Source organism: Gymnoscopelus microlampas (assembly GCF_963454915.1).
Source record: "Gymnoscopelus microlampas genome assembly, chromosome: 3".
Taxonomy (NCBI): Eukaryota; Metazoa; Chordata; class Actinopteri; order Myctophiformes; family Myctophidae; genus Gymnoscopelus; species Gymnoscopelus microlampas.
The window spans coordinates 54,190,328-54,205,785 of record NC_139940.1 but is presented as its reverse complement, the minus strand read 5'-3'; the positions used below and the strand labels follow the sequence as shown (position 1 = coordinate 54,205,785).

At 42.8% G+C, this 15,458-nt stretch overlaps 2 protein-coding genes across 6 annotated transcripts in view; one reads left to right on the top strand and one right to left on the bottom strand.

Moving 5' to 3' along the window:
* LOC311042441 (guanylate-binding protein 1-like) overlaps positions 1–15,458 on the bottom strand; it is a 157,516-nt gene that overhangs the window by 89,338 nt on the left and 52,720 nt on the right. The gene's annotated exons all lie outside the window — the stretch shown is intronic.
* The window catches only part of LOC311040652 (NACHT, LRR and PYD domains-containing protein 3-like), a 40,756-nt gene that overhangs the window by 6,216 nt on the left and 19,082 nt on the right, over positions 1–15,458 (top strand). For both annotated transcript variants that reach the window (XM_084050982.1, XM_084050981.1), the window contains exons 7-10: positions 5,173–5,255; positions 5,488–7,330; positions 8,032–8,196; positions 10,059–10,208. In XM_084050982.1, the coding sequence (XP_083907108.1) occupies positions 5,173–5,255; positions 5,488–7,330; positions 8,032–8,196; positions 10,059–10,208 (2,241 nt within the window). The remainder of the gene's footprint in view (positions 1–5,172; positions 5,256–5,487; positions 7,331–8,031; positions 8,197–10,058; positions 10,209–15,458) is intronic.

Below are 15,458 nucleotides of genomic sequence, written 5' to 3'. Positions count from 1 at the left end.
CTGATAACAGCGGTCCGAGACTCACCAGCCCACAACTTCCTGGCAATCCTTGGGGACTTCAACGCAAGGCTTGGACCAGAGGACACACCCTTCCCTTACCACGACTCTACTAACCGCAATGGCGCCTACCTCACTGCCTTCCTCACAGAACACGAGCTACTGGCGGCAAATACCATCTTCCGGAAGAGGATAGGAAAGAGGTGGACCTTCCGAGACAGAGCCACTGGTACGCTGAGACAGTTGGATTACATCCTTGTGAGGAAGAAGTGGAGGAACTCCATTATGAATGCAGAACCATACTCCACATTCAGTACTGTGGGCTCACACCACCGAGTGGTCTCAATGAAGGTGCGTCTGAGCCTCAGGGTCCCCAAACCAAGCCCCAGGATCCGGTATAACTGGAAAGCACTCTCCAGCGACCCTGGCCTCCAAACCAGGTACACAGAGGAGGTGAGGAAGCGATTCCAGCAGCTGGATATGGGAGCGGATCCCAGCAACGAATACATGCGTTTCGTTGCTGCCAACGAGGAGGCGACCAAACTGTGTGTACCCATGATGGAGAGAGTCCGTACTTCCCTGCGATCCAAGCACCCAGGGGTGGTAGCGGCACGGCGGAAGATGGAGGAAGCCCGTCTCATATTTGAGAAGGAGCCAACTGTGGAGAGACGTATGGAGCTGAATGAAGCCAAGCATTTTCTGTTCAACACATACGTATTTCTGGGTGACCAGAAATATGGAGAGGCCTGGAGGGTCATCAACGAGATGACTGGGAGGAAGAGGACCAAGGAGGGACAGGTCGAGGGACACAGCCCTGAGGAGAGGGTAAAGACCTGGTTCAGCCACTTCCAGAGGCTGCTGGGAGAGTCGGCAGAAGCAGTTGCTTGCGGAAGATGTGCCGCCAGTACTCCCGGACCTGGAAATCGATGATGGTCCCTTCATGCCTGGGGAGCTCGCCAGGGCGAAAACCACAGTAAAAGTGGGAAAAAGTCCCGGTCCAGATGGCATTCCCCCAGAGGTCCTGAAGAACTGTGATCTCGACGACATCATTCTAGAGTTCTGTAACCTTGCTCTGTTGCATCGGCTGCCTGACATGTGGTCTCTCTCAAATATCATCCCAGTGCCCAAATCCGGGGACCTCTCAAAGCCGGACAACTACCGAGGCATCAGTCTGACATGCATCATTGCTAAAGTCTACAACCGCATGATCCTAAACAGGGTCCGGCAAGCAATTGACCCTCACCTGAGGGAGAATCAGAACGGCTTCCGAGAGGGGCGAACTACAACAGCTCAGATCTTGGCACTTAGGAGAATGATTGAGGAGGTAAAGAGGGACAACCTGACTGCAGTCCTATGCTTTATAGACTTCAAAAAGGCATTCGACTCTATCCACGAGGCATGATGGTGAAGATCCTGAAGGCATACCGGATTCCTCCCAACCTACTCCGAGCAATAGAGTCCATGTACGCAGGAACAAGGGCCAAGGTGGTGACCCCAGACGGCAACAGCGAGGAGTTTGACATCCTGGCTGGGGTTATGCAAGGGGATACACTAGCCCCCTTTCTCTTCATTATAGTCCTCGATTATGCGCTCAGGAAAGCAATCAGTGGGCGAGAGCAGGAACTTGGCTTCACACTAACGCCAAGGAAGTCGAGGCGACACCCCGCAGTGGTCCTCACAGACCTTGACTACGCGGATGACATCAGTTTGCTCTCTGACAATGTGGAACAAGCACAAGAACTACTGAACAGGGTAGAGCTAGAGTGCGCCAAGGTCGGCCTCAGGCTAAACGCCAAGAAAACTGAGGTCCTCACCTACAACGTTCCACCAGAACATCAACCTCTGACTACAGCAGGAGGCACTGTGCTGAAAGAAGTCGAGGACTTCAAATACCTGGGCTCATGGGTCAACTCAACTGAGCAAGATCTTAAAGTGAGGAAGGCAATTGCATGGAGGGCCCTGAATGGCATGACCAGTGTATGGAACTCCAATCTCCCCCGCCAAATCAAACTCAGCTTCTTCTACGCGACAGTAGAGTCCGTTCTTCTCTATGGCAGTGAATGCTGGACCCTGAAACCAGCCCTTGAGAAGTCCCTGGACGGGTGCTACACCAGGATGCTGCGTGCAGTGCTTAACATCAGCAAGAGTGCGCATGTCACCAACATAATCCTGTATGAGGGAATACCAAGGGTGAGCGAGAAGATTGCTGTAAGGAGAATGAGACTAGCAGGACACTGCCAAAGGCACCGAGAGCTGCCAGCCAGCAAACTGGTGCTGTGGGAACCAACACATGGGCACCGGTCAAGAGGACGCCCCACACTAACATATGTGGACACGCTCAAGAAGGATGCAGGAGCCCATAGCACCAATGAGCTGACCAGATGTATGGAGAATCGGGATGACTGGAAGCAACGATGGAGGGCTCGTCTGAGGACGACCTAGAGAGATCATACTGCCCAAAGGACGTGCGTGTATGTACGTGTGTGCAGGCGTACGTGCTTGAATGCCTGCTTGCGCGCATGTGTGTGTGTGTGCGTGTGTGTGTGCGTGTGCGTGTGTGTGTGTGTGTGTGTTTCGATAGTCGTGGTTTCCATTACTGTGACATCTTGATGTTCTTCTATCATGATGAGAAAGTCTTAGACCTTGGATAGTTGTGATGTAAGGCATGACGATGGAACAATGGAAAAAGAAAGATTAGATTCAAAATCATCATACTCTACGTACATGATGAGTGATTAGATAAGGATACAGGGCATGACAGGATTTAAAGGAATGCAGTGTCACAACTACTTGCATGCAAGCTGGGCTCATAACTTTGATCAGTGGTGAGCAAACTTCTAAGCTCTGATGGTGATTGTGGACCCCCAGGCTGGGGATCAAGGGTTTCCACGGATTATGATTGTGGAGTGTTATTATAGTTATATGTTGTTATTTGTGGACACTTGGAAACACTTTCAATGCTGAAAACCTTTTTCAACAAGCTTAACTTGTTGAAAAGGTTTCTGCCCTCCTTTGCTTTTGTAGCAAATATATCCATCTGAACAGATCTGTTTTGGATCTTTTCCTGCTAAAAACAAAAATGGACCACAGACATAGACACGTCTTGCCACGGACACATTTGTCCATGTACAGACATGTTGATGACATGCTCAAAATTAACAACAAAACAAGGGATTTTATCGCTTACGGTTATGTTAGCAGTCCATTAATTCATGCCAGGTGCGTCCAGTGCAACGTCACCTCGGAAAACAATGGGAAGTGTTCATTAAATAGAATATATTTTCAGACGTATTTTCACACGTTCAGCCTATTATTCTCTCTAATGTTGCCTCACTGTGACCTCAAAGGTCATAGTTCAAGTTTAGACAGAAGTGAAATATGTGAGGAGTTGGGAGAGACAATATGTTCATTATTTCACCAATGACAACATCCTTCAATATTTAATACATAAATCCACAGAATACATTGTCTGTGTTCTACCTAGAGGTGATTTAATACCAAATAAAAGTGTGTCAACTTTGATGATTATGAGTCAGGCTCCACTATATAGAACTGTGTCATAATGAACTGTATGTATTACCATCTGTGTCATGTAAAAGTAGCAAAAATGGCAGATCTACAAGCTCACAATATCTTGCTCATCTTGTAGCCTATCAGTCTCCACTTGAGTGTAAACATATGGCCTACCTTGTTCTTTCACTCTTGCTCAATCACCGACTGTGATGATCAAATATATCACGCATCTATCACCTTCCTCCCTCTAAACTGCAGCACTGATGGTGGTTTATTTGGTAGCAATTCGTAGTGTGTGACTGGCTGGTTTTACCTGCATTAACTGTTCAAGAATGTATGTGGGAGAGCGGGGAGGTGAGCTGCCAGTGTCGTCTGTCTAACAGCCACCCCTCCCTCTACACCCCCCCCCCAAGTGTCATCATTCATTTTCAGACACCTACACCACCAATTTCATCATTTCGGCGCCCCCCTCTAGATGGCGCCCTTGGCCTATAGGGAGCGCCAGAGAGTATCTCACTGTCTGTAGTGATATGTGATTCAGTGATTCAACTCAAGTTGTTCAAGTTCCACACAAGCTATCAGAATAAGCATATAATGTTACTTTGCCTGCTCATAACCTAGGTTACCAGGACTCTGTGGAAGTCTAAAGTCAGAGCAAGAGAATCCTTGAAAGGAACCTCAACCATCTTTCCTCCAGAGAGGAGCTGGTAGTTCACCTGTCAGTCAGACCAGTGGTTCCTCCAGAGAGGAGCTGGTAGTTCACCTGTCAGCTAGACCAGTGGTTCCTCCAGAGAGGAGCTGGTAGTTCACCTGTCAGTCAGACCAGTGGTTCCTCCAGAGAGGAGCTGCTAGTTCACCTGTCAGTCAGACCAGTGGTTTACAACCTTTTCAGCTCAAGACCCAAAAGAGAAATGAGACATTTGCCTGGGACCCAAACTAGTCCAAATAGCAGATCTACAAGCTCACAATGCATCACTTTGCACCACATCGTGAGCTTGTAGATTATTATTACTTTGTGTATGTTTTGATTTTCTGGTTTTATTTATGAAATACTTTAGAAAAATGTTGACATTGTTTTTAATTGATGAAAAGTATTGTTTTTGTTTAAACGTTTTTATATAGTTTTAAATAATATATATATATATATATATATATATATATATATATATATATATATATATATATATATATATATATATATATATATATATATATATATATATTATAATTAATTAAACATTGAGCTAGAGCTCTGGAGAGAGAAGACATCTCTGAACAAAGTCTAACCAGTCAAACAAAGAGAGCACAATAATATCTTGAAGGGAGAATTATAGATGTATAATTCCATGACAGAGTGGACCCTGTTATTGTATACTTACCAACACTAAGCAGTACATAAAAATCACACCTGTGTGAAGGTAGCGGCGCCTTTGATACATTTTGTCATCAATAAGTGTTTATAATGTGTTTATAGCCACGTGTCACGTGAAGCTTGACCAATCACTTTGTTGACGTGTCTGACCAATCAGAACGTTGACGCAAAAGCCAGGTATAGAGGGCTAATATCCGCTCTATACCTTTAGGTATAGAGCGGCTAGCGCCGCTAAAAATCCTTATATCAGTCAAGAATATTGTCATATTAAATGTTGTTCATCTCCACAGAGCGAGGAAGAGGAGTAGTTCAGGAGAGATATTCAGAACCACACCTGGACTGAAGACATCCGGTCAAACCAGCAGTGGACAAAGTAAGACTGGTCATAATTTATATTAATTAACAATTCATGTTAATGACTTAAACATTTAAATGGCAGAAAAAAACAAATGTCAACTCTTGACTAAAACAATTCCCACAATATTATTTTCCTGGCTGTTTATTGTTTCCTAATGGAGGACACATTCATAATTTGAGTACACAGCTGTAAGAATGTTTAAATGAAGCTGAATGTTTAAAATGTCTTCATTGTCTTCTCATTGCAGATGTCAGTCAGCAGGAGCATTTAAAGGATTATAAGATCAGTTTGAAAAGTCTTGATTGTGTGACAGAACACATCACTGAAGAGACAGGAACCTCCCTCACTGACATCTACACAGAGCTCTACGTCACAGTGGGAGAGAGTGAAGGGGTTAATAACCAACATGAGGTGTGGCAGATAGAGACACTTTCCAAGAAGACCCTCCATGACAAACCAATCAACTGCTGTGACATCTTTAAACCCCTCCTCCTTGGCAGAGAGACACCCATCAGAAGAGTTCTGACCAAAGGCATCGCTGGCATTGGAAAAACATTCTCTGTGCGTAAGTTCACTCTGGACTGGGCAAGGGGTTTGGAAAATCAAGATGTCATTCTCCTGGTTCCCTTCTCATTCCGGGAGCTGAACTTGGTCAGAGATGAGCAGCACAGTCTTCTCACACTGATCCATGTTTTCCACCCAACATTAAAGAAGGTCACAGCAGAGCAGCTCGCTGTCTGGAAAGTTGGCTTCATCTTTGATGGTCTAGATGAAAGCAGGTATTCATTCAACTTCGACAACAATGACATCATTTCTGATGTCACAGTGACATCATCAGTGGACGTGCTGTTGACAAACCTCATCGAGGGGAATCTGCTCCCATTGGCTGTCATCTGGATAACTACCAGACCTGCTGCAGCCAATCAGATCCCCCCTGCATGTGTTGACATGGTGACAGAAGTACGAGGGTTCACAGACCCCCAGAAGGAGGAGTTCTTCATGAAGAGATTCAGTGATGAGAAGCTGGCCAGCACAATCATCTCACACATGAAGACATCAAAGAGCATCCACATCATGTGTCACATCCCAGTCTTCTGTTGTATCACTGCTACCGTTCTGGAGGACATGTTGAAGACAGACGAGACAGGACAGCTGCCCAAGACCCTGACTCAGATGTACAGCCACTTCATGTCGGTCCAGATAAAGAGGAAGAAGAAGTATGATGAGACACACGAAGAAAATAAAAAGAAAAGAAACAAAAGAGAGAGAAGCAGAGAAAAGAGAACAAAGGCAAATAAACAGCCGTTCATGGAGACTGACAGGGAAGTCCTGCTGAAGCTGGGCAGGCTGGCGTTTGAACATCTGCAGAAAAGTAGCATCATGTTCTACCAAGAAGACCTGGAAGAGTGTGGTCTTGATGTGAAAGACGCCTCGCTGTACTCAGGAGTGTGCACAGAGATCTTCAAGAGAGAGGGTGTGCTCTTCCAGAAAACAGTCTACAGCTTTGTTCATCTGAGCATCCAGGAGTTTCTGGCTGCAGTCTACCTATTCCACTGTTTCACACAGAGGAACATGGAGGTCCTGAAGACATTCCTGAATACATTCCTGGATTACAACAGTGACAGTTCCCTCTCTGACTTCCTGAAGGCTGCTATGATAAAATCCCTGAAGAGTAAGAGTGGACACCTGGACCTGTTTGTCCGCTTTCTTCATGGTCTCTCACTGGAGTCCAACCAGAGTCTCTTAGGAGGCCTGCTGGGTCAGACAGAGAACAGTCCAGAGGAGATCCAGAGAGCCATCAACAACCTGAAGGAGATGAACGTTCCCAATGCTTCTCCTGACAGATGTATCAACATCTTCCACTGTCTGATGGAGATGAACGACCCCTCAGTAAGTCAGGGGATCGAACAGTACTTGGAGTCAGAGAGCAGGTCAGGGAAAGAACTCTCTCAGACCCAGTGTTCAGTTCTGGCCACCATGCTGGTGAAGTCAGAGAAGGTTCTGGAGGTGTTGGACCTGGACAAATACAACACAGACGTGTTTGGGCGATGGAGGCTGATCCCAACTGTGAGGAACTGCACAACAGCCAGGTTAGTAGTCATGTGAATATCAACATAGAGTACCATTCACTTATATATTACATGCATTCATTCATTAAAAATGATACATACACACACACACGCACGCACGCACGCGCGCGCGCGCGCGCGCACACACACACACACACACACACACACACACACACACACACACACACACACAGAGTTCTGCGCGCGTGAGCTTGAGCTTGTAGATCTGCTATTTTTTGAAAAATCGTGAAAATGTGTAAAAATCTTTGAAAATATACAGTATTTTTTTAGGCGAACATTTGTAACTCAAATCTTTGCTTTTGGGGATTCTACAAATGTCTTCTAAATCCAAATAGTTTTTTGAAAAAACGTATGTTGCTATAATATCAGTGGTGCTCAAACCTTTTTCATGTCAAAGACCCCCAAAATTATATATATTCGGCCGCGGACCCCTATCTTAAAATATGTTGTTCCAGGGACCCCCAGAAGCCAAAAAACATATATATTCAAAGATTTGCAAACAAATTCAAGAATTTTCTAAAATAGCAGATCTACAAGTTCATAGCGTGGCACTGTGCTATTTTTGAATAGCCAATGTATAAAATAATGGTTTAAGTGGTTGCACAGATGTGTTCCCGGTCTTAATGGGTTAACTTCCTTGACAGTGAACTTGGCTGATCTGTTTTGATCATTTCTGATTTTACATTAATCTGTCATTACAGACTTGTTGACTGTGCCCTCCAGAAGGAACACGTTGAAGTTGTGGCTTCAGCTCTCAGTTCTAATCCATCCCATCTAAGACACCTGGACTTAAGTGGTAACGGGCTGGACATGGATCTGCTGTGTGATGCACTGAAGAGTCCTCATTGTAGACTGGTGACTCTACGGTCAGATTAATTTATATTAATTATTTTCATCATTTATTTATTATGTGATTATACTATGAATTATGTGGTGATGCTTTAAATTTGTAGAGTGTGAATAAGGTTGATATCATAGTGACACATTTTGACTAGAATAATGATAAGGTAAACTGACAATTGAGATACATTCACCCTTTCGTTCGTCCGTTCTTTCTTTCTTTCTTTCTTTCTTTCTTTCTTTCTGTGTTGTTACGCTGTCAAGTTGAACCCAAATACAGACTCAAACACAGAGGCAGGAATAAGTCAAATATCAAAGACTTTAATGCCCATCATTTTAAAACATGGGGGTGTGGCAGCTATCTGGGATATATGGGTGTGGGGGGTATGTGGGAGTAGGGGGCTGGGGTTTGTGGGGTAGGTTTCAAAATGCTTTGAAAATAGCAGATAATAAAAAAAGCTACAAATGTGCAGTAATGGGAGGTGTTGTGAGCTTATAGATCGGCTATTGAATAAAATAGATTTAAAGTGGTTAAACTGTTCTTTGTTTTGCTGTTGACCCCCTGGAACTCCCTCAAGGACCCCAGAGGTCCTCAGACCGCACTTTGAAAATCACTGCTCTAAAGATATGCTAAAAATATGATTGTAAATTAAATTCTATATCATACAATAGTAGAATAGAAGAAAATAGAAGAAAACATTATGTTGCGCTTTTGTGCAAACACATCAACCCTCGAATGTGCCTGAGAGTGTTTGTTATGACCCTAGGGTCATATTATGTATATTCCTGTGTGTTTTCCCCCTCATGGTGTGTTTGTGAATGAGTGGTGAAGAGTGAGTGATTTGTATACCAGCTGGAGTGAATGGTGACTGAGTGAGTGGTGGCTGAGTGTCTGGCTGATTAATAGGTGGAGCCTGCTGATGATTGGCTCCTGTGACCAGGCTGGGGACTACAAAGATGGCTGTCCCCAGTCATTCAGATGTCTTCCTTCTACCCAGCCTTCAACCACACCAGTCATGTGTGTTTGATAGTGATTTTAGCTGTGTTAGTGTTTTAGAGTTGTTAATTTTAACATGGGTTAGTTTACAGCTTTTAGGTATTGTAGGGGTGGGTGGCCTTTCTTTCGTTTATGTTTATGTGTGAAGTTAGGTAAGATCTATGTATTTCTGTATGGTACAGGTAAGCATAGGCTTTTGGTTTTGAGTTTGATTTGATGTACAAGGTCCCACCCTGAGGTAATTTACCCATGTTTTAATAAAAGTTTTAATAAATCACTGTCCTTTGGACATTTAAACTTGTGTTGACTGGTTGTGTTTGGAGACTGGGAAGGAGGGAGTCCATTATGTGTTGCGACCATAGGCTCCCCTAGGCCGGGTCGTAACAGTGTTCTTGAGTATTTGTAGATTATATTTTTTACCTAAGAACAAATCAGAGCTAAGAAAACATTGGTAAATGTCAGAATGTTGGTGAAAACCAAGTAAGTGGGTGTTTACTTTAAGTTCATAACTTGAGTAAATGTAGTTAGTTACTTTACACCACTGGTCTGTATTGTCTTTTGCTCCAGCAGATGTCCTATCAGCTTCACTTAGCGTCTTAAATTGTCCATCAATTGTCCTTTATCCTGTTAGGTCTTCTGTATACAATATTGTATATAAACTCTGTCATCTCTGTTTGCTTGATCATCTGTTGTCAACCTGTTGTTGTCTGTTACCTGCATGTTGGAAGATTAAGTAAAGATTATTGTGTTTGTTACTCCTGTCTGCCAGCTCTTGGTTTTCTACTTTAAAACCCAGACAGTCCATCCAGACCAGGTCCTTTAATATGTGGCTGTAAGCAGGTTTTATTTATAGCAGACATTCAAACTTCTGGTGTTTTATTTTTCATTTAGACTGATGAACTGCTGGTTGTCAGGGAGAAGCTGTGAAGCTCTGGCCTCAGCTATCAGCTCTAATCCTTCTCATTTGAGAGAATTAGACTTGACCTTCAACGTTCTGCCGGAATCCGTTCTGATGAACTTCTCTGGATTGGAAACTCTCAAGTGAGTAGACTTGGACTGTGTTCATGTTGGTTAGTGCAGCCATTCCCTTGTTTCATGTTCCAATGACTGGTAGGCCCGCGGGGGGGGGGGGGGGGGTATTCTGAATCAACAACATCCATTGTTCAATGAATGAAGTTAAAATTCACAGTAAGCTTCTTTTATAGAATGAAGTCCTGTTTTTCTTTTGCTTCAAGGAAAAGGCTGGTCACTGGCCTGTTTATGTCGCAACTCGACGACGGCGACATTGTGTATCGATTCGCCTGTCCCTCAATATTGGGTAGACTTGATCCCCTTTATCATGCTGCATTGAGGTTCATTACCAGCTCCACCTATAGGACACATCATTGTATTCTGTATTCCCTAGTAGGGTGGTCCTCCTTCGCATCTCGCAGGTTGGTACATTGGTACACTCTTATATATAAAGCCATTCTTGGAAATTCCCCCTCGTACATTTGTTCAAAATGTAATCTTGTCCAAAATTCGCTCAACCTCAGATCAAATGCCTGGATGCGCTATGTCGTACCCACTACTAAATCTGAGGCAGGGAAAAAAAAACTTGCGTTTTTTGGGCCTTGGTCGTGGAACGATCTACAGACCAGATTAAAATTGGCTTCACTGATCCCTCTAGTGTCTTTTAAGAGGATTGCCATGGGCACACTCTCCAGCCATTGCTCCTGCTTTGATAAGTAGCAAATGCTGTGATCTTAGTCTTATATTAGTTCATTGTTTTATGATGTATTGTTGTTATTAGTATTTTAAATAGTCTGTATTGGTGCTATTGGTAGTAGGTCTTTGGTATTACGGATGTCATTGTTGTATATTTTCGATCCCAAGAGCGGGCTATTAATACCGGTTTCCTGGAAAAAGCTTAAAGTAGAGAAGTGGTCCAGAGTCCAAGGTTTTAGCTAAGCAGAGCGCCCAGTCACATACAAACACAACAATTTATACAAAGCTCACCTTCTACAACAAGGGAGGGGTCAGGTAGTTTAAGCCCACCCCCACACATCATGTATTCTGACAGGGACGTTGTCGGGCCGAGTCCCCGCCTACCATGTTGAAACACATTAGAATGTATTCTCTTATATGACACATACAAATTATCCATTATACTTAGACACAGTACTTCAAAATATAACCTGGTTGCTAATTCTTATCCAGCATCTCTCAAGCTTTAGAATGAATCCACACACTTTATATTTCATGGTTGCAAACAACAGTTAGAAATACATAAAGCAACATGTACTCCAGAATGAATCTTTTCCTTAATAACATTTCTCTTTGTTAACAGCACAAGTCATAATTATCGGACTTTATTAATTTCAACCATAGCATATGTTTTCACACAGAATGAATAACTTTTAGGAATAACTTTGTTCATTTCAACCACATATGGCAATCATCTTGACCTGGTTTTCATCCCTACCCATTTGTTGTCTGTGGCCAACTGCCTCCTCACCAGTGAACAATGGGATCTTGATTCATTCAAATTAAGACAAAAGAATGGCTTGTTTTGGGTTCCCACTTAAGACTGCACCTTCTGCTCCAGGACAAAAGGCAGGAACTTCAAGGTGTGACTGATTAAATCAGACCTCAAATCTCTTCCTGCTCAGACCCCCACTCCTTCCATTTGTCACCTCACCTGGGCTTCTAAACTTAAACAATGGCCAGAACTTTTGGAGTGCTTGGGAATGCAAATTGATGATCGCCTCCCCCCAGATGGGACAGACACACCAACTCCAAACACTGTTACTTGCAGAACTCAAAAATCACCCAGTATTTGTGACACAATATTAAATCAATTGTCTTATGAAATAGCATGTTCATGTTTGAAAGTTTACTTCATCATGTTTGTCTTTGTTTTGTTATGTCCTGTATCGTCGTTACTGGCAGAGCTGTGTAACATTTTATTTGCCTCTTCTCTTGGCCAGTGCACACTTGTAAAAGAGACACTAGTCTCAATGTGATTTTCTCTGGTTAAATGAAGGTTAAAAAAATAATAATCAAGTCCGACACAAAAATCCCCTCCTCCCTCCCCATATTATACAGTCATGCACCCGCAAAAGATCAATAATTATGTATATAATAATCTGTTGCATTAATTATAAACAGGCTGATGCCGTTGGTAACGATGCCCCTCCAGTTATGCAATACCCATCATACCTGTCTGTCTGTCTGTCTGTCTCTGTGTCTGTGTTCTGTGTGAGGCATATCCAAATATGGAATCCATGCTAGTCTATTGACCTCATAGACCAGAATGTGGAGTGTCATCATAATTACACACACACACACACACACACACACACACACACACACACACACACACACACACACACACACACACACACACACACTATTTTTGTTTTCTTTCACAAATGAATGCTATTGCTCATTTGTCTAACCACTTAAGCCCTAATCTGAGTTCCCAGAAGTTTTCGCCGGCTCGGCAAGGAACTTCTGGGCCAGAGCCCTGGGATTTGTGGGCGGGATGTAATTTATGCTCTGAATCTGAGCGGACACGCCTCTTACCGGTCTGGAGCTGTGCAACTCGTGTAAAAAGTCCGACAAGAGTACACAACAATGGCGGCCGAAATTTCTCAAGGGGAAATTGCTTCCCGTCGATCCTATTTAGATGCAACACCCACTGCATTTGGATCCCGCCCCCTTTTCTTCATTGGCTGTTGATTTGAATCACAACGCAGTGGCCGCGCCCCCGCCGTCCAAACTCCGAGGCAATGCCTCCCAGACTAATTAAGCCCTAATATATACTTCACTTTATGACTGTCCTGTAAAAGCAGTGAAAATACCTGATGTACAAGGCAAGCTCACAACGTGTTCCATCACCTATTTCCAAACTTAAAATAATAACTACATTGGATCCATTGGAACTTTCCTAATCTCACGAGTGGGCAATCCCCAACACCCATCACATGAACAATGATGAGAGAGTCTTAACTGGGCGACTCCCATATGAACAATTACCATACACTGATTGCTAATCACAAACATTACCAAAATGTTTTGCTAAAACATTATAGGCAATGAAATGTGATAAGCTAATGCAGTATATTTGTCTTTGAGTACAATTGGTTACAAAATACAAATTGGTGTGTGTGTGTGTGTGTGTGTGTGTGTGTGTGTGTGTGTGTGTGTGTGTGTGTGTGTGTGTGTGTGTGTGTGTGTGTGTGTGTGTGTGTGTGTGTGTGTGTGTGTGTGTGTGTGTGTGTGAGTGATCATGTGTAGAGAGAGAGAGAGAGAGAGGGAGGGAGAGAGGGAGGGAGAGGGAGGGAGGGAGGGAGGGAGGGGGGGAAATACATATATAAATGTATTGTGAAAACTAATAATACTCCACTCCTCTCTGCCAGATGAACAGGTGCATTGCTATTTGCTACCACTATGCCCCAGAGTTGTAAAAAAACAACAAGTATAAAGCATGCTCTAATTTACATTTGGGGGATATCTTTCCCAATAACAACATTATGTACATGTTCTAGACATTCTAATGATCACCCAAAAAATGATTGCAGACATTTTACTTACTTTTTTGTGAGAAATCCTGTCCAGTGAAAGAGATTGTTCTTCCTTCAAGGATTTTCAAGTTGTGACTTTTCCTGCCTCTGTGGGGGGTATTTATATGCAAATATCCCGGCCAATGACATTGCAAGACTAAACAATAGGATCCAATGATGATGTTTAGGTGAAAGAATAACAGGAAAACAAATGATTTATATACCATGTTTTTGATAAAATACAAATGTTGTTATATTACAACTGCGGGTCTTGGAGGGTTAACAATAGCGTCCTCGGAGCAGACAAAACCACGGAAAGATATACACATTTTAACTTGTTCTTTCATCATAGAAACAAGTGGGCTTATAAACAAAACCATCCATGTTCTCTGGGAGAAGTGGTGTTAGTGTTCCGTGTAGAAATATTGTTAGTGGGAATGAAAACATAAGCGCACCACCAGAAGTGAAAGGCTGAAGGCAGACCAAAACCCCGGTTTCCTTGCGCACGTGTGCTACTGTACATCTTCTTCCTCCCAGATACTAAGTAAAATAGTAAACAGCAAAGGGCGCTGTTTTTCCTTTTTTATTTGGTGATGGGTTCCCTGATTGCCTATTTCCAAACATAAAATAATAACTACATTGGATCCATTGGAAGATAGGTTATTCTTTCCATTACCTGAAAAGTCACCGTTTTGTGTTAAATCCATCATATTTACATTTACATTTACTATAATCATGTTAAGAGTTCATTAATGTTCACTGTCTGTGCCAAATAAGCTCATCAAGTTTAAACTTCATCATTCTCAGCTCAAAAATATGGTTAGGAAAGTAATTAATGATTTCAATTGATATGTAGTTAATATTTACACTACAAATTAATAATGGTAGATTTATGGCAGATACTTTTAATTGAACCGTACAATTGTATATAACGAATATTCTACCATTATACATGTAAGCTGTAGTTTGGCATCAATTTAAACTATTTAGAGGAGTCAGTACCCTAGTATCCCTCTTCTAGGCATGTCATGATATGTGAACATTCTGAGAAAATTGACAACCATTCAGTAATAATAGCAGGTCTACAAGCTCAAATAGCAGATCTACAAGATCAAATAGTAGATCTACAAGTGCAAATATTAGACTTACAAGTTCAAATATTAGACTTACAAGCTCAAATAGCAGATCTAACTGAAGAAGACAGAAAATCCCCTCTCACTCATTTCATGACAGTTGCTCAACCAGCACATACTGCTGCAGTTCCATTTGAACGTCCTCAATTTAAGATTGTATGACCACAGCCTGCTGGCCAGTACCATGGGAAGAAATAACATTACTCTATAATATAGAGTAAACACTTGTTTTTATATTTATATAGAGTCTATATAAATCTAAAAACAATAAGTGTTTCTAACTCCTCTCCTCCAAGCCAGGTGGCAGTGAGTTTGTCCAGACGAGCTGCCTGGTGAAGATAATGGTAGCAGAAACACTAGTGTCAGGTAGTGGAGACGTTGTGTTAGATCAGGGATGGTAAACTGGTGTTTCGCGGGCCAATTCCGGCCCGCGACGTCGTCAAATCTTGCCCGCGAGGTGATTTAAAAAAACGGCATTTAATACTACCTCTAATGGAAAGAAAAACGAGAGAGAAAAAAAAAAGGCAGAAAAAAACGCCAGCGCCCGCCAGTTCCTTACTGAGGCTGCCTGGGGGTTGAATACTGGACAAACTTGTTATGTGAGAACAATG